The sequence below is a fragment of the Paracoccidioides brasiliensis genome (genome assembly GCF_000150735.1).
Source record: "Paracoccidioides brasiliensis Pb18 unplaced genomic scaffold supercont2.5, whole genome shotgun sequence".
Lineage (NCBI taxonomy): Eukaryota > Fungi > Ascomycota > Eurotiomycetes > Onygenales > Ajellomycetaceae > Paracoccidioides > Paracoccidioides brasiliensis.
The window spans coordinates 1,297,695-1,315,237 of record NW_011371362.1 but is presented as its reverse complement, the minus strand read 5'-3'; the positions used below and the strand labels follow the sequence as shown (position 1 = coordinate 1,315,237).

The 17,543-nt window shown below is 43.6% G+C and overlaps 5 protein-coding genes across 5 annotated transcripts; 1 reads left to right on the top strand and 4 right to left on the bottom strand.

Annotated features, from left to right (window-relative positions):
* Positions 1-3,093: 3,093 nt before the first annotated feature.
* On the bottom strand, positions 3,094-4,676 carry PADG_04873 (uncharacterized protein; the record flags this gene model as incomplete). Its single annotated transcript, XM_010761870.1, has 4 exons — positions 3,094-3,422; positions 3,620-4,076; positions 4,171-4,455; positions 4,545-4,676. The coding sequence occupies 4 exons, from the start codon at positions 4,674-4,676 to the stop codon at positions 3,094-3,096; spliced, it is 1,203 nt and encodes a 400-aa protein (XP_010760172.1).
* A 932-nt stretch (positions 4,677-5,608) lies between these two features.
* On the bottom strand, positions 5,609-7,383 carry PADG_04872 (uncharacterized protein; the record flags this gene model as incomplete). Its single annotated transcript, XM_010761869.1, has 6 exons — positions 5,609-5,929; positions 6,013-6,438; positions 6,507-6,841; positions 6,918-7,010; positions 7,088-7,288; positions 7,359-7,383. 6 exons carry the CDS (start codon positions 7,381-7,383, stop codon positions 5,609-5,611), a joined length of 1,401 nt encoding a protein of 466 aa, XP_010760171.1.
* A 1,585-nt stretch (positions 7,384-8,968) lies between these two features.
* PADG_04871 (uncharacterized protein) lies at positions 8,969-9,824 on the bottom strand (the record flags this gene model as incomplete). Its single annotated transcript, XM_010762116.1, has 4 exons — positions 8,969-9,164; positions 9,252-9,312; positions 9,392-9,434; positions 9,504-9,824. The coding sequence occupies 4 exons, from the start codon at positions 9,822-9,824 to the stop codon at positions 8,969-8,971; spliced, it is 621 nt and encodes a 206-aa protein (XP_010760418.1).
* Positions 9,825-10,414: 590 nt separating this feature from the next.
* Positions 10,415-12,431, top strand: PADG_04870 (uncharacterized protein; the record flags this gene model as incomplete). Its single annotated transcript, XM_010761868.1, has 4 exons — positions 10,415-11,554; positions 11,613-11,654; positions 11,721-11,820; positions 11,875-12,431. 4 exons carry the CDS (start codon positions 10,415-10,417, stop codon positions 12,429-12,431), a joined length of 1,839 nt encoding a protein of 612 aa, XP_010760170.1.
* Positions 12,432-13,354: 923 nt separating this feature from the next.
* PADG_04869 (uncharacterized protein) lies at positions 13,355-14,599 on the bottom strand (the record flags this gene model as incomplete). The annotated part of the gene is made up of 6 exons (XM_010762115.1): positions 13,355-13,462; positions 13,752-13,766; positions 13,855-13,947; positions 14,080-14,148; positions 14,384-14,466; positions 14,554-14,599. 6 exons carry the CDS (start codon positions 14,597-14,599, stop codon positions 13,355-13,357), a joined length of 414 nt encoding a protein of 137 aa, XP_010760417.1.
* Positions 14,600-17,543: the final 2,944 nt, after the last annotated feature.

The following is a 17,543-nucleotide window of genomic DNA, read 5'->3' as shown; positions in this document are numbered from 1 at the left end:
GAATCATGCTAGAATGGGGAGCATTGGGCAAGCATGATCCTAAACTGAAATCAACCCTTTTCAGCCCACTTAATTTGTCATTGGCCTCAGCTCCTCATATCGGTCAGATAACTAGTGGTACCAACCAGTATAACTTCTGGACTGGAAGAATGCATGCTGCTGTTCAATGATGAATTCGGTCCAGACCAACTACGGACAGGGAAGTTGAGTCAGTGATCGCGCCGCGCCCTTCCAGCCAGGTAGTGCATCCTTGGCCGTTGGCTACCAGGAATGAGTGGGGATGTGTTGCTAGTGTTGATCAGCTAGCGGCAGTCTTTCTTTCAACCACATGTCTTGATGCCGGATAGCCCGGTGAGAGCTATTGCTTGAAGCTTGCTTTCTTTTTTCTTATTCCTCGGGGCGGGGTGGGGTGGGATGGGGTGGGGTGGGCCGCTCGAAATTTGTCATCGGATCTGATTTAACTTACTAGATGGCGAAATGGATGCTATGAGAGGGATAACCATATGAAGCGAGATGCTTGTAGTACTACAGAAAGACCGGAATGATTGATGCAAGGGGAAAGGAGAGACGCTGCTGGGTATCGTTCACTCCAAGCAATCATATCAGATTCATGATGATTTGTTTCATCAGCTCGTAACCCTCTCTCGTCGTTGATCAACTAACTAGTTGACTATTCGCGTGAGAGCAGCAGCCCCTAGAGAGTTCAGCCAAACTCTAATTGTAACAATCACAAAGACTCCGTTAGCATCCGGGGGGTATCGGCACATCCAGTTTCCGAGCAGCGAAGCGCCTCTTTAGTTACTACGCATGACGATTTCACCCGAGTTAGCGCCGCGTGTAATCAATACCAGTCTAAATAGCTAACTAAGAGCAATGGGAATAGCGGCAGAACATGTTGGCGCAGCGGATGTCGTAATGTTTTGTATGCCTCAGTCAAACCCCCCGGCCGGCCCCTCCCACATTGCAGCCCATCACCTTCAACGAACTTGAAGCAGCAAGAAATGAGAGGTTTTGGAAAGAGATCGCAGTCCGGGGTCCGAAGAAGCAGGACACCCCAATCCCTGTTGACTATTTATTATCATTGCTTGCTATCCCAGCGAATAGCTAGCTGCTAACTACCGTCTAAACATCCCGCGATCTGTGGATGCCGAGGCGACTGAGCACGCAAAAAAGGTGGTGGTCAGCTCTGGTACATTCTTCAGCAAATAGCATTTCTTATCCAGAATTATGAACTTCCCGTGCTCGTCAGGAACCCGTTAAGAACAATTGGGCACCACAGAAAGGATTCTAAAATTGGCGAAGAATAATCGTCCAGACTTGCGCTGACAAACCCCCAGTCCTTTACGATAACTAATAGTGTAACTAGCTACTTACTTGAAATTTCTCAGCCCTGATTCAGCGGCCTACATGCGACAACTACCTATGGGTATCCATACGCTCGTTGTCCAGGGACATCCATGGCTACGTACGTTACATGAATAACCACGAGGTTCCCTCATATGCAGCTGTCCGTCAACGCCTCTTCCCGGCCACAGATAGCTTGATCACAGCCCTTCCCACCATCTCCACGCTTTCCACCCTTTCCCACGCTTGCCCTCCCCTTCCATTGCCCTCCTTCGTTACCTGTCATTGGGCCTGACGATCACAGACCACGCTGCACACTGTCTCCGGTGAAACGAGCTAGGCCCTGCAATATGGGTGGTGCGATTCGTGTATGAGAGGTTGAGGTCTCAGGTTGTGATGCATTTGTGTGGATGCACAATACCCTGGCCACGGAGTCGGTCACTTGAGTGCAGCATGCAATGGAAGAGATAAAGTTGTTTATACCATCAAGAATGTTTTAAGTTGTTATCTGGGAGAATGACTTCTGCCTTAGGCGCCTATGGGCAGCGGGGCCTCCAACTTGGGAAGCAAGAGAACAAGAGAAAAAAAAAAATATTATAACCTCCCCGATCCGAGTTTCGAAAGGATTTGACAGGAATCAACGGGTTCTCCCGCGCTGTTTTCCAATCGTTGAAGAAGTTCCTAGTGCAGAAATACTCCGGGTCGAACTGCCAACTGCGTGTCAGGAGCTGGTCAAATTTGTCGTTTCATGCCTCGCAGAAGGGCTGAACCTTAAACCTACCTCAGAGTTGGCCGTTCCTATAAAACGAAATCAAATTGCAATCCCACTTTTCTCCTCCAGTAATAATGTTATTTCGTGACCGCAAGTTATGATCAACTCCAGACATTACAACGAGCCATTCCAAACTCGGCCACCATCATCATCATCATCATCCACCACCCTATTGAAATGTAGCAGTGTGGAATGCTTCAATCTCCTTTTCCAGCTCCCAAACACCCCGAAACTCCCTCCTCGATCCAGTAGGATTAAGCTGAATAACGGCGTCCTCCTCCCAACGCTCCAGATAACTAATCGCCGGTCCTTTACCCTTCGTGGAGAATCTCTGACAGCGACTGCATATCTTCAAACTGACCCTTGACGGATGGCTTGTCTCCCGGTAATTTCGAAGAACACATTGGTGGAGTCCTCCAAGAAGCTTGAGAAGAGAGAAGTAATAGAATTCATTATGTGAATTCTACGGCCCATCTCATTGATGTTTTCTAGACACATAGATTCTGCTAACGTTCATCTCGCCAGCAGAGAAAGTGCTAACCCAATCACCAGAGTTTGCAACAAACAATAACCAAAAGGATGATCAGGGAAAAGGCCCCTTACTGAGGATTAACCAGAATGTTCGGGGAGTGGAGGGGCACGTTGTCTGTCATATTTGTATGCTACTACACACACAAGTGATCTTCCAGCTCCTCAACTTTCGCTCAGTTAATTATGGACTTTTGCATTAGATGTTCAGTTCCCTGGCATGTCCAGATTTTTTCAAAAAAAAAAAAAAAAAAAAAAAAAACACCAAATCTTCGAATTTTGTCATACTTCTTTGTATATATTAATAATGCAAACGAACTCTGACAGATCTGGCTGGTAACGTAATTTCCCTTAACATAACCAGCAACGCTCAACGACGGCCAGTATCAAGTAATAACTGAAGCCTACGCAGAGAGAATCAACAAAGAACTCGCCATCCGTCCCACCCTTTATGCTGCATATATTCCAGGATTTGAGTGATTCGGTTTTGTTGTAAAATCCACAATATATGTCATCTCTGAATAGTTATCAGAGGAGCTGTTAATGCTAAACATAAATCCCCGCTCTTCCCAAAAGCCAAGTTTGAAGGTGTCGCGGGGGGTTGCGTTACAAACCAGCCATGGTTCTCTAGGTTTCGATCCGACCGGTTTTGGCGGCAGGGTAATGCGGTTTGCCGCAGTCAAGGTGAGCCAGCTCTCAATCTTTCCGTTAACCCCATGCTGTTTTATAACAGCTCCAATCTCGTTTCGGAGATTTTTATCCGACACTTCCTTCGGTTCTAGAATGCGTGTGGGATTGTGGTTTCAGAGGTCGCATCAGTCATAGCAAATGCCAAATGCCTGGAAGGGTCAACATAAACATATCGAGTGCCCGCTGCGCTGCCTTCCACAATAAATAAATCCCGTGACACTATGGTGAACATCCCATTCCGTTGGAGTGAATACTTCTCAAAAAGCTTCAAGTCCAAATCCTTACCAAGAAAATTTGACAGGTTTCTTTCCAGCGCGAAGGCGGCTACGTTTGGCTGCCCTTGAAATTTCAAGGGCCATTGATCATCTTTAATCCTGATTTCTTGGAAAACTTTACCGTCAATTCCGCTGACCAGAGTGACGCAAACGAATGGAGAACGGACTCGTGATACATGCGCTAGAAATTCGTGTTCCTTATCACGAACAAAGCTGAAGAGGGATGGGTTGGTGTTATTTCTGAATTGGCCAGGTAGTATAGACCGATAAAGGCGTTGTCCTGTTTTGATGCCGTATGCAATAAGTTCTGGTGTATTGACCTGCGTGACAAAATAAACCCGCTCTTTTCCAATGTATAGTGGATGCAGTCTGGGGAGTTCATCTTCGCCGCCATCCTGATACCACAGCAACTTCGGACCTTCGAGTGCAAAGACTAGATCCCTATTCTCCATAGTAATATTGATGTACTAGAAAATGAACGCTTCATGGTTTTCTTTTTCCAAGCCAAAGACAATCAACCTACCGAGTGAACTCGAAATGTGATGGGTAATTTCTTCTCACAGTCCCTCGAACGAACAGGTATCCGTCCGCGCTCAAATCGATAACTTCCGCCCTGAAACTGTGAGAGGGAGCTAGGTTCGGTATCTTCAATTTCCTGATTGGTTGAATCCGACCACGGTGCTTGTCGCCAAACTTGTTTCTCAGGCGGTGATAACGGATATATGGACCATTGAAAGAGTATAAATTCGAGATCCAAACCACAAATGCCCCAACAGCTTTCAAAGGTCTAGAATCACCAAATCTCAAGACCGTTGAGGGACTTCCTTCCTTAACAGATTGATGAGGCTGAGTAACGGTGAGTTAGAAACGATTGAATAGTACTAACTTGGGGATCGATGCTGGGTAATTCGGAACACTTACCAAAGCGACAATACCGTTTGGCGGGTAAGAATGTGTCGTTCTTGAACGAGCCGGTATCGGTGGAATACGGAAAGTGACATCGGAGTCCTTCGCAGCTCATAAATGAAAGTGACCATTCTCTCAGTGTACGGCTGGTCAGGCTGCATCGGACGACGTCAATGGGCGTCAAGTAGGTGAAAATGATGCTGATGCAATCGAAATTAAGCATCTGGAAAGGGTCCCTTGCGCTCAGCTGGCCTAACATTACGTCCTGGAAATGAAGTGTCAAGAGTAGCACTGGGTAAATGTTCTAAGAGTCTCGGTTCCTGGCAAGATGTGCAACACTACTTTTCGCAGTGTCAATAGTTCATGCTCGAGAGCTGAACAAGAAATTGATATTCGAATGCAAGAAGAACTGCAAGAAGAACTCTGGATATCATGGATTATCACCCAGGTTCGCCCCCAGCCACGGTTCTGCCTTGCGCCAGGCTTGATTGGGCAAAGACTCGTTTTACGGGGTCCTTGCCAAGTCAACCTAATGTGCAAATGAATGTGGGGTATCATGCTGGTCATATTCAAAATAACCTTGGAATAGAGAATTGAAGAGGAATGGAGTGACAAGCTGTACGTGACGGAAGGGAAGGATTGGAGAAGCTGAACTCGGGCAGGGGCGATATATCTGATCCCATTATTTGCTTTTGCTAATGGATAGCGCTATGACGAGATCGATGACAGCACATTCGATGATGGGCAGGAATCTTCAAGGAGGGGATAAAAAATAATTGTCCAAAAGGAGGTGCCCATGACAAAAATATCAAATAATATAGGCCACGACCAGAAATAGCAATGCATAATTAACATGACAGCATGAAAAATAGCCCCAGAGGCATCAAAAAACCGGGATTGTGAAGATAATCGATACAAGAGATGATCAGCAGAGGGTTGAAACACCGTGGTTGGAAAACCTGAAGTGTATGCATCCTAATGCGAGGAATAAATCGAAACCTCCTCCGAGTGAGTAGATGACAGAATAATGCGAAAATAAAAATAACGTCCTGAAGCATAATTCTAAGTTGCGACTTGGTTCCACGTGGAAAGATCAGCTGAACCTAGATAAGGCATGAAGAGTGTAAAAGAGCAGATAAGCATCGGCGCCCAACACCTCTGCTTCATTGACTGCCGTCACTTGGTCGTCATTGAAGAGGAACCACTGCTCGCCCTGTCGGCAATACACATAGTAATGTCCCGCATCAAGTTTTCCCTTGTGAACGACAGTGCTAGAGAGATCGTAGATATAACCTGAGTTGTTGGTGGGGGTACTGGAGTACGGCCGTGTAGTGTAAGGAAGCATATTGATCGAGAGAGGGAAGTCAACTTTTCCTTCTACTTTCTCAGAGACGGAAAGAGTGTGTTCAAATCGCTGTCATGAATTTCCTTCAGAAGAATGGCTATAAAATGTTTGGAGAGACACAGGTGCCCAAAAGAAACATATGGAATACTAACCTTCAGCTGCATGCACAATATAACGGGTAATTTTCTTATTCGGAGTTGCTTCGTTGCTTTCTGAGGAGTGCCTCCGCAACCACCGCAGTTGTATGCGTCCGCCATGAGCTTTTCCGGTGACGTGAAGCTCTGCAGACAGCCATCAAGTGTTGGGGTCGTGGTTGATTCACCCCCGCCAAGTGCTCGCTTTTTTTTCTGGACTTGGACATCCAGACTAAGGTCAATCATTTGATCCTCCGTCTGGGTGACATTCCCACACTTGTCGCAGGTCACACTGCTTCGCAGTTTTCCGTAAAAGGCATTGTGAAAAAAACAATGGCATGCCTTGTTGTGATCTTCGACGTGATCATTGGCACCCGCATGCAACTTGTCGACCAAAAATTGGTAAAATTCATGGGCGTCCTGCTGTTGATATCCAGAAAGTATCTATGTGAAGGTGGTGACATGAGTTTCTAAAATTGTATCTGATAAAAAGGGTCTTCGACATAACTTACCGGACTGGATCGCCATGATGCCAACAGCAAATTGAGTGCGCTGAATCCTTCTGTCTTTTCATCGTTGTTGAATTCGGAGAAGGCCTCTGAAACAGCACAACTTATACAGTTTTGTACCGTGCAATCGTACGTAAGATGGTTATTTCCGAGAAAGTATGTAGTCAAAAGTGGATCGTGAAGCAAAGTTTGCAATATGACGTTCATATAGCAAGTTTGTCCCAGGTTAAATAGACCCCTAACCCCTTCTTTCCCACAGACCCTCTTGCTAGCATTAGCCCCAACGTAGGTTTGATCTTCCTCCGACTCGGAGTCATCGAATTTGCGTTTTAAGATTCCTATTTAAATATGTTAGGGATGGTATCTGTGGGAGGGCCATGTTAGGGTAAATGGCTATTTTGTTAATCGACGAACCGGAAGGGTCAAAGAGGAAATTTTCCAATACCGTATCGTACACATAATCATCGCATCCCAGGCAGAATATTGCACTGGTTCGAGAATCCGTGACTAGTAAAATATGCCCAGAACAATTAATAGGTTGCAAAAGATGGCTTTTTTCCGAGGAAACAACAGATGGCACCCACAAAATTTGTGACCAAAATTCTCATAATGAGCATATCGATTCCCCGCTGTACAGACAGCCAAGCATTCCAAACAAGCATAAATGGGCCGCAGTGACCTTATTCCTGCAGCTTTGGAGGTTGTTCCATTATGTGCTTGGAGGAGAGATTGGTGAAACTGGCCCGCAGCTTTTTCGTCTCTCTCTAGGACCTCCCGGAGGTGCTCTGAACAGCTTGTAAGTATTCTATGTATTTGGCCGCAGCTACGGATTGGGGAAGAAAGGAGGAATCATACCACATCCAAATTCGGGATACGACATCGCGATATTTTCTGTCCCTTGGTAGGGGATCTTGAAAGATACTGATAAAACGACTGTTGATCGGTCTTAGTCTCTAGAGATATCTGGATCTCTAATAGCAAATCACCGGGATGTGCTGAGAATATACCCGCGAAGCTCTGCGTACAAGGGAAATCTGTGAAAACAGTTATTCCCTATCAAAGCTAAATGGCAATCCTTAATGCAGGAGAGTATGCTGGCCAGCCAGCCAAATGAATTGAACTCTTGAAAAGAATGAACGGGATGTTGAAAAGATAAGTGACCACCCTATCGTTCAATAAGAAGGCGTGTTCGGCAAATCTAAAGGTTGCGTCGTCAAGTAGAGTTAGTGAGCAACAAGAATTTTGATGTCGATGGCTTGAGAAGTCTTTTTCCCCTTCTTATCGCATCAAGGGAATTTTGTTTGTTTAATGAGAGGACAGAAAGAGGTCGGAATGGCTGATGATATCTATCAGGTGGAAGAGCTTGGCGCTTTAAAATGTTCCTGTGCTCGCTGTGTGTGTGTGTGCGCTCCCTGCGTATGACAGCTTGAGCTACATACGGCACAGCAAGCACAAGATGAAAAAATGAGGCGATGTGAAAGGAGTGAATGAATGAGGATGGTATACGAAAGTATAGCAGTACCTAGGCAATGAATTGTGGGGGGTTATGGGTGTGTGTGTGTGTGTGTGTGTGTGTGTGGGTGTGTGTGTGTGTGTGTGCGTGTGTGTGAGAGAGAAAGGCGGAGCGTTGTTGTCGTCATGGCTGGTAACTTGGTAGTTAACTTTGACTCGGAGCATTTAAGATTCGTCGGGTGTTTAGACCACCAAAACCGTTGTTTTGTGAACATCACCATGATGAGTTTCCGCAACCACCTGGATGTTTCACGAATTCTATATAGCCTTCAGTTCCGTTGAATTAAAAAGATCTACGGGTATAATTTTTGGGATTCTATTAATGCTGTAGATGCTACCATATATGGGGGTGTCAAATTTATTTTGCTGCCAATCCAGTCTATAAAATAAACTTTGGTGCCTGCAGAACGCCCAGGATCTAATCAAGTACCAAGATCAAAAGCCAAGCCCCACCTGAAAAATGGACAGTTTGTCTTCCTCATGATGAAATGGAGAAGAAAGAGTAGTCTAGAAATAGTGTCTGGTTCTTGTGTGGCCATTGTGAACACTCTTGTGGAATGGACTGTGCATAGGCACAGCTGTTGCCATACCAACATAATATACTTCCTTCGCCATAGCGCAAACTATAACCGGTAGAGTACCTGCTTGGGTTCATCCAAGTAGCTTCATAAACACTTGATTATTGTAGCAGTGAACCATGAGCTTTGGACCTTCTCGTTCCCATCTCCACAGTCATTATCAACATCACCCACGGAGTCACCTTCCCTCCATTCACTTCTGGGGGCAGATTTGCAGTCGACACAATAAAAGGTAGAAACGAGTCTGCAATCTGTCGACTCCTTAAAGTAATAGGGAATACGGCGCAATTATCCCTCAAAAACAGACTTAGACCGCCGGAAGGAGTTCTTCGAAAGATCGGTGTTCAAAGACAAATTGTTAAGAATGCTCTTCCATTATCGGATTCCACGCGCTCTAGGTTTTGCAGGCCCACTGGAGCGACTCCTTGTCGAAGCCCTAGTCGAATAGAGGCCGCCAATGGTGCCTCGACTAGAAGTACTGAAGCTGCGGTTGGAGGGAGCGGGGGTTGAATATTTTGAGGTTGATCTGGTAGATGTGGGAGGGTGGTCAACAAACGATGTATCAGAAGTTCTAAAAGTAGTTAATTGATCAGCAAATTATCAACCATAGGGTACCTCGGTAATCCCAGTTCAAGGAAATAGATATTGGGAGGCTTACAAGAAAGTCGCTTCAGCGTCATTTTCCGTTGTTGTCAATGGCTCATTCGCAGGCATGGAATCTGATAACAGAAACATTAGCACTGCTATTCAACAAGACGGCTTTGTGGTCGGATTCAGCTTTGTCCAACTCTGGCTAACCTTCTGCTTGCTTTGCTCTTTTGAAGGAATCTGGAATAGGCGCCTGAGCCAACGTAGCACTAGTTAACACTGGGTTCTCCTTAAGGGAATATAAACAATATAACAACCATACCTCAGGAAAGTCAACACAAAACGCATTCATATTCAGTCCGTACAAGAAGCTAGCAAAACACTCATTAAATCGCGACAAGCTCTCATGCATCAGCTGGAGATACATAAAATTGGCTTCGAGATCTGCCATGGAATCCGCCAATTCCGCAAACTGCGGTTCTAGTGCATTGACAGCGGCTTGAGAGATGCCATCTTGGTTCCAACTTGTTCCAAATCCATGAGAATCACGAATCGAGGACCGTGAACCTGGCCGGAGCGGTGTTGTAGGTCTGGAGGAGGGACGAGGGCGAGAGGTTGATCTGGGTGCCGTGCCCGAGTCCATGGTCGGCGGAAACAGTGGTCCTATGGAATGACTGCCAGGCACGGATAAAGCAAACCCCCAAGTCTATACGTACCAGTGGTACGAAAGAGAAGAAAAAGGCCAAAGGGATATCGCTAATTGTTGTTCCGGAGAGTTGTTGTTTTTGAAATCAACCTTGTGAAGCGGATAACGCGGGTGGACCCAAGGATTTCACGTGCAAATGACGTAAGCAGAGATCCAAACGGTTCCTGTTGCTCTTGGCCCAAAAAAACACCTCGATCTTTTTCTCCCGGACAAGAATCTGCAGCAGACATCTTGAAATCAGCTTGTGAATACTACCTTGTGCCATTTTCATTATTGCGATTTCCGGGTTGTTCGTCTCCAGCCACCCTTCATTACGTTATCCTCACTGCCAATTTCTGCACTTGTCGTCTCTAGCTGGGATCGGCTTCCGGAGCAACCGAGAGATTGTGAGAGAGGACGTGTTACAGGCACTCGCTCAATCCGTTTTTCTCACTCGCTGTACGGTACATCCACAATAGCTCAGCAAACTAAGCTCAACCGCTCTTTTGGACCTTACAATTGTTCCTACCTGTATATAGCTTATATATATGTGGGCTTTCTTCCACCGTCGCATCTCACCTGCTTCCGTCAACTTTGTCTCCAGATTGACTAAACATCGAGTGCACAGTGGGTTTCGCAGCTGGTCACGTCAGGACTCACCACCCCTTATCAGGTATAGCTGCCCTGTCTCGATTTCTCAATACAACCCCTCCTTTACAAGAGAAGCGTCGTCTCTTTGGGCATTCGCTGTTTCTGCTGTTATTATATTCGGTGGCTTGGGATTCCGTCACATCTACTGGAACTCGGACAAACAGAGCATCACTACTCTAACCCCTGCTCTAGACAGCTTCACTGTTGAAGAAACAACTGAACAAGGTAAAGAAATGGCTACATATGTAGCACCTACTGGGCACGTTGGCAACCTTACAGAGGAAGAGGAAGCGAAACTCAGAGAGTTTTGGGTGATCCTTTTTAAAATATTCAATATAGGCAATGATGAGTTGAAGGGGTGGACGGATAATTTGTCGTTTCTTCAGAAAGCGACCAGTGCAATTGAGAACGCGTCAGATAAGGCATCCGTGACGGAGAATAAGAAGACTACGACAAAGAAACGATTCGGACTCTTTTGCAGATCTACTGAAACTGCAGGAGAGGAAGCAGCTCCGAGCGGTAACAGCCAAGCCAATGCGTCCGATGAAGACGATAAATATGGGCTAAACAAGGAGTTCTTTTCTGCGTTATCAAGTCAATCTCCAGAGGAACTACGGCTTGCATTCTGGAATACGATTAAGCATGACCACCCCGATGGGCTATTACTTCGATTTCTCCGTGCTAGGAAGTGGGATGTCAACAAAGCTTTGGTGATGTTGGTTTCTACGCTAAAATGGAGAACCAAGGAGTGGCACATAGACGAAGATATTATGTTTAAGGGTGAAGCTGCGATCCACGATAACAACAACAACAACAATAGTGATGACGCCACCAAGAAGGAGGCGCAAGATATGCTCCAGATGCTTCGTATTGGAGAGGCTTATATTCGCGGCAAGGATAAAACAGGGAGGCCGATTTGCTACATTAGAGTCCGCCTGCATCGTATTGGCGCCTATTGCCAGTCTGCTATAGAGAAGAACATTATATTCCAAATAGAGACTTCTCGTCTCATGTTAGACGCTAAGACAGATACTGCTGTGAGTTGTTGATGTCATTGTCACCAGGTTTTCATATCAAGAACTAATTCTTCCCCAGGTCATCGTCTTCGATATGACTGATTTTGGTCTGGCAAATATGGTTAGTGTTTCACACTCCCTTTCGCTCTACATCATGTGGTTCGCATGCACTTACACTCCATCATAGGACACTATACCTGTTAAATTCATCATTAAATGCTTTGAAGCCAACTACCCTGAAAGTCTCGGTGCCATTCTGGTGCACAAATCACCATGGATATTCTCCAGTAAGTCCCCTTCCCTCCCATATTTTAGGCCTGTCTTAACATTTTCTTCCGCAGGTTTCTGGTCTATTATCAAAGGCTGGTTGGATCCCGTAGTGGCATCGAAGGTCCACTTCACATCGAATTATCAGGAACTTGAGAAATTCATCGCCAAGGACGCCATCCCCAAAGCACTTGGCGGCAATGACAACTACGAGTACGAGTACTTGGAGCCTAAGGCAGGGGAGAACGAAAAGCTAAAGGATACCACTAAAACCGCCGAACTCAAGAGAGAAAGATATAAGATCATCGACGAGTTCCAAAACGCAACTATATTATGGCTAAATGCTGCAGATAAAGGCGAAGAGATCAAGAAGCAGAGACAAGATATCGCCTCGAGGCTGAGTGATTTCTACTGGAAGCTTGATCCATACATCCGAGCGCGTTCCATCTATGATCGTATTAGGGACGCTGAAGCGGCAGCAGACGCTAAGAACCCTAGAACGGGAACCCCCGCAAATACAGGACAGTCTCCAGTCTCGGAAAAGCAGGAGAGCCCAGAGTCTCCGAAGTCACAAACACAAATTGTGCCAGTCCAGCCTATAGCTGCGACTGCTGCTGCCGCTTCCAATTAGGTGTGTCTCCCTTAGGAATTTCGTCCTTTTATGACTTTCACTTCGACCGTTTGTTATTTTGTGTGTTGTGCTGTGATGTTTTTCTACCCTCTTTTTACGACTTCCATTTTCACTGCCTCCCATTCCTGTAACTTCTAGATCATTTCCTGAAATTTCCTGAAGATTTCCCCCCTTTACACCCTTATGATATTCGACATCCGACTTTCTATCTTGTTTAATAGCAAAGGGGTTGTGCGGGGGATACAAATTTTCTTTCCTCTTCTCATTTCCTGTAGATAGATTTAACTTCCTGAGGGTAGATTGTTTACAGGCACACCCAGGGATACATTATTCATACATATTTGATAAAATTAACCACACAATCCATTCAAGCAAGTCAAGAAAGTGGTTGGAGGAATGGAACAATATGAAGAAATTATTTCCTTTCACGAAAGACTGGCGTCGGGAATCTCCACCTCTCCTCCCTCCCGTCCGGAGAGTAGTCTTCGTCTGCTTTACCTATCTACGATAAGATGACAGTGGGAAGTACATCACAGTGAATGCTTTCGTCGGCAGATACTGTATATCGCCGCGCTGCACATCATTAAGGGTAGGTTTGTGAATAGGGGTAGGTATATCAATAGAGATAGCCCGCCCGCGAAGATATTTAAGGCGTGGCTACTCGACCTCAGAATATACGAGCGTGCGAGACATGGGAAAATAGACCCTCATCCACTTTTCCCCTCTTTATCGAGTAGTTTTTCTCCAGCGACAAGACAGTTGATAATTCGTCATTAGAAGCCTAATTCTCCGCCCCCTTCTGTTACATAAGTGCCATAAAATACAATAGTTAAACCCCCCAAACCTGACATCATCGTCCGGGGGTTTCCGGCATTAATAATGGAATCACTTCAGTTGAATGACTTCGTAGTACACCGTTGCCTTTACATCTTCGATTTCAACACCTCGCACAGCACCTTGAGGTCATCCTTGACTGCATCGTAGGCCGGCCAGCCAACTGTGAGACCTTCTTTCTCGTTTGGTTTGGGGATCTATATGATGGCGGAAGATAGGAGGGATGTCCAATGTCAGCACACTTTTATTTTTATTTTTTATTTTTATTTTTTATTTTTTTATTTTTTATTTTTTTTTGTGGGGCGATGAACGGCTGGTATTTGGGGGAATCATGCGCTGGGCAAGGAATGGGGAAATTGGTGTTCTTTCGCTTTTTGCTTTTGTTTCTCGCTTTCAAATCCACTCTTCAGTTGCCTCATCCCCAATAAGAGGAGGGTTGCTAATTAAGTGCGTGAACGAGAGAATCTAGAGAAAGCTACAACGTACCATGTGAACATGAACCTGCATAGATATTGTCAGTTAAGAAACAGAGTGGGGAAGGAAAACCTCAAGAAATTGAGCGCGGTGAGGGTATTGAAAAAAGACGTACATGATCAACAAACTGGTGGGCTAGGCGCCCGTTATTCTGGAGGATATTGAAATCGACGGCGCCCGAGGCGGTTGCTATCTTTTTCGCAACTGGCTATCATGGGTTAGGGGCTCATCGGTTAGCTCGTAATATTGCAAACATTTTCTCGTTGCAAGGATTCCTCTTTTCAGAGGGAATTTGTTCTCTTTATCCCGGTAGGAAAGTTAGAAGGAATTATACACCTACCAGAAGCTCAGAAAGGTCTTGATCAGGAATATCGGTGAGTTTGGCTCCGTGGAACTTGGGGATGACGAGCTGCGGGGGAAGCAAAATTGTCAATTGCCAGTGAACTATTTCTCGAGTTTTGCTTGACAGTTGACAGCAAAAATGAAGACGAGAGCATGTGTCCCTTTTGCTCGTCGGCCATAAGACCGAAACCAAAGGCAATTGGGCCCATCAATCGCCACTTGTGTGGCACGTAGGGACGAGATTCCCAACTCGAAAAAAGAAAAGAAGAGAAAAGAAAGAAAAAAGATAAGAGAACACTAACCGCATGGCCTTTGCTCAGGGGCTGGATATCAAGGAAAGCCAGAACCCGCTCGCTCTCAAAGATCTTGAAGCAAGGGATGTCACCTTATTTCAATTGCGTTAGTATATATATATGTATCGAAGGGGGGTTTGTCTATGAAGCAGACCTCTGGGAGGCAAACAGATACGTACCCTTCACGATCTTACAGAAGATGCAAGCAGCCACAGCAGCAGCCATCTCGAAGCGACCAGGCTAGTCAATAATTACTGTATAAGTGAATAGGTTCGATCTTGTGACGGGAATGTTTTTGGTTTTGGCTTATCGTTGAACTCGAGTTGGTGTCAGCTTGGTGTAGTTATGCGGGGAGGGGACGGAGGAGGCTAAGGGATTGCTTGGCGCCAGAGAGAAATAGTTGAAGTCCGGGGGTATAAAAATACAGAGATATATATATATATATATATATACAAGCCCGTTTTTACATACAAACCAAAAATATTAAATCAAAAATTAACAACAGAATCTGGGATCGAACCCGTGTTCCTATAGGTGCTTACATAATAAAAGTGAGGTTATAGGACAGTCCAGGCACAGAACTGATTAAGGAGTGGAACAGGCTAGCTCAGAATCCATTTCTTGCCTTTTACCAGAGATGGCCGTGGCTCTGTCCAAATACTCCTATCTCTCAATCTTTGGAAATCTCCCGTCGACCACAGTCGGTCGATAATTTTATGCATAAACTATCTCCTCTTTGCACAATTTCGATCTCAGCAGTTGTCCCCATGTGTTCAAGGGATGTTGCCCCGCGAGAATTATTTTGATCTGGTCCTTTTTCCCCGGCGATAATCAGGAGTCGCAGAACCCGAAGGGGTGCGTGGAAATTCGTTGCAGGTCGTGTCCGTAGCGATGGCAGCGGTGGAGCTTATCGCTAAGTTTGGATTGTTATGAAGTAATCGTGCCTCTGCGCACCCACACCTGATGTGGGTGCACCACAGCGTAACGATAAAAACAGCGTAATGATAAAAATATGGATAATTAGAACTTCAAAAATTAATATCTCATCACCACACTGCTAATCTATGATAATTAATTTATCTATATCATCTGCAGTAGCTGTATTATTCATGAGATATTTATATATATCATTAACCTCTTGTTGAGTTGGATTTGTGGCATTTTTCTTTAAAGCTCTCTCAACATGTTTAACTCTCTTATAATGTTCTTTTTCTGCTTCCTCTTCTTTACATTGCATGATCTTTCTATTTGAATCTCTGACAGTGAGTATACCTCCTACTTGAACCTGCTGATGTGTATTTTTAGTGCTGTGATGTTTGATTGCAAGATAGTAATTCTCAATCTCACTCTCTTTTATAGCATTGAGTTCTGTCTAAACAAGACTATCTTGAAAAATCATGTTCAATTGATTGCTCAGATGAGGTGATTTGAAATCAAGTATATTCTTCATATCTTGCATTGTCTTCTTTATTACTTAAATATGACATTGTAGCTTCTTGATTGTCTTGAGTAAGAATAACTGTAATGAAATAATATCTAAACAGCTTGATTACAGTGAAAAGAAGTCTTCTTCATATATTTGCAACTTGAAGTAGTTAGAGATCTTTGAATCTAGCTTAAGCAGTATAAATTATGAGTTGAATGAAATAATATCATGATCTGCAAAGTCAGTTTAAATAGTAGAAGATTAAAAAGTCTTTTTGCAGATATTAATTAGATTCTATAGAAATTGATGTTTTTCATACTGCTTATATCTGTATCATGCAGCTTGATTAACTGTTTTTGAATGATAGTGCTTATACTGCTGAAAAGACACACTGTTTAGAGATTGCAGTATATAAGTTAAATGTGAAGAAAATTCATATAAGATAATCTTATGAAGATTGCAGTATTGTAAAAATTTTTCAGTGAGATGAACTTTATAATTATCAAGAAGCAGCAATCAATAACTGTCTTGTTGATATTTTTTAAAGATCTTATTAAAGTGCTGAATTCATGCAAAGTCAATTTCATTATTGATATAGTAAGTATCTGATGTTGTGATTGTATATCTGCCCAATAGATTGCTTTGTGTATATCAATCTTCAAGTTGAGTTTTGAATTTCATGATGATAAAGAGATTCAATACCTCATTATCTGCTGAAACACACTCAATCACAGTGATCAATTCTCAAGAATATGATGAAATTATAACTGAATTAAAGTCTTTAAAAGCAGTAATAACTCATTCTCCACATTCTTAATCCTCTTGAAAGTCAATCTCATCAAAGTTATAGATATTGCAGATTTGAAATGCATATTTTTGAAGTAAGATTTTCAAATAGTCAAATCACATTTTGATATAGCTAATATTCTCAACAGCAATTCTTTTCAGATTCATTGTCTTCTGCTTAACTCTTTTATACTTATTCAAGCTTTGTATATATTGATAGGTCCACATCTTGCTAATCACAGATGAGGAGGTTGAAGAATCAATATGATAATATTTAAGAATGAGATTTGCATTATTTTGAATCTGCTCTGCAGTCAGCAGACAATTATTTCTGTTCATATGAGCTATTCACTCTTTTAATGCATTCTCCTGGCTCTTGCTAAGCTTCTTGTTTGATGCAGTCTTTGCATTGCATGTTTTTCTTCCATTGATTCTTACTTGAAGACATTGATAAAAAACATTGAATTTGCATGCCAGAGGTAGGATTTTCTGTTTTCAATTGCCATTATAGACTTCAATGGCACTCTGAATATGTTTTTCAAGATCATCTATCTTATTGGTCATGGTGGTGGTGATATATTAATATTTGAAGATTGATTAATGAAGAAGTTGATATTTTTATCATTACACTGTTTTTATCATTACGCTGTGGCGCACCCACATCAGGTGTGGGTGGCACGATTAGATGGTTGACGGATAATTGGCTTTTAGAGGAATAAAAGGTATCCTAGATTAGATCGGGTTTACATGACTGGCCCTACTAATAAAATAATAATAATAATAATAATAATAATAATAATAATAATAATAATAATAATAATAATAATAATAATATAATTATTATTATTAGATAAATCAAAAGAATTGTTATATATTTATTGTTCGACCAATAATTCCGAAATGTCATCTTACCCCGCCATGTCGTGAATACATCCTGCATGAAGCATATCCCGCCCC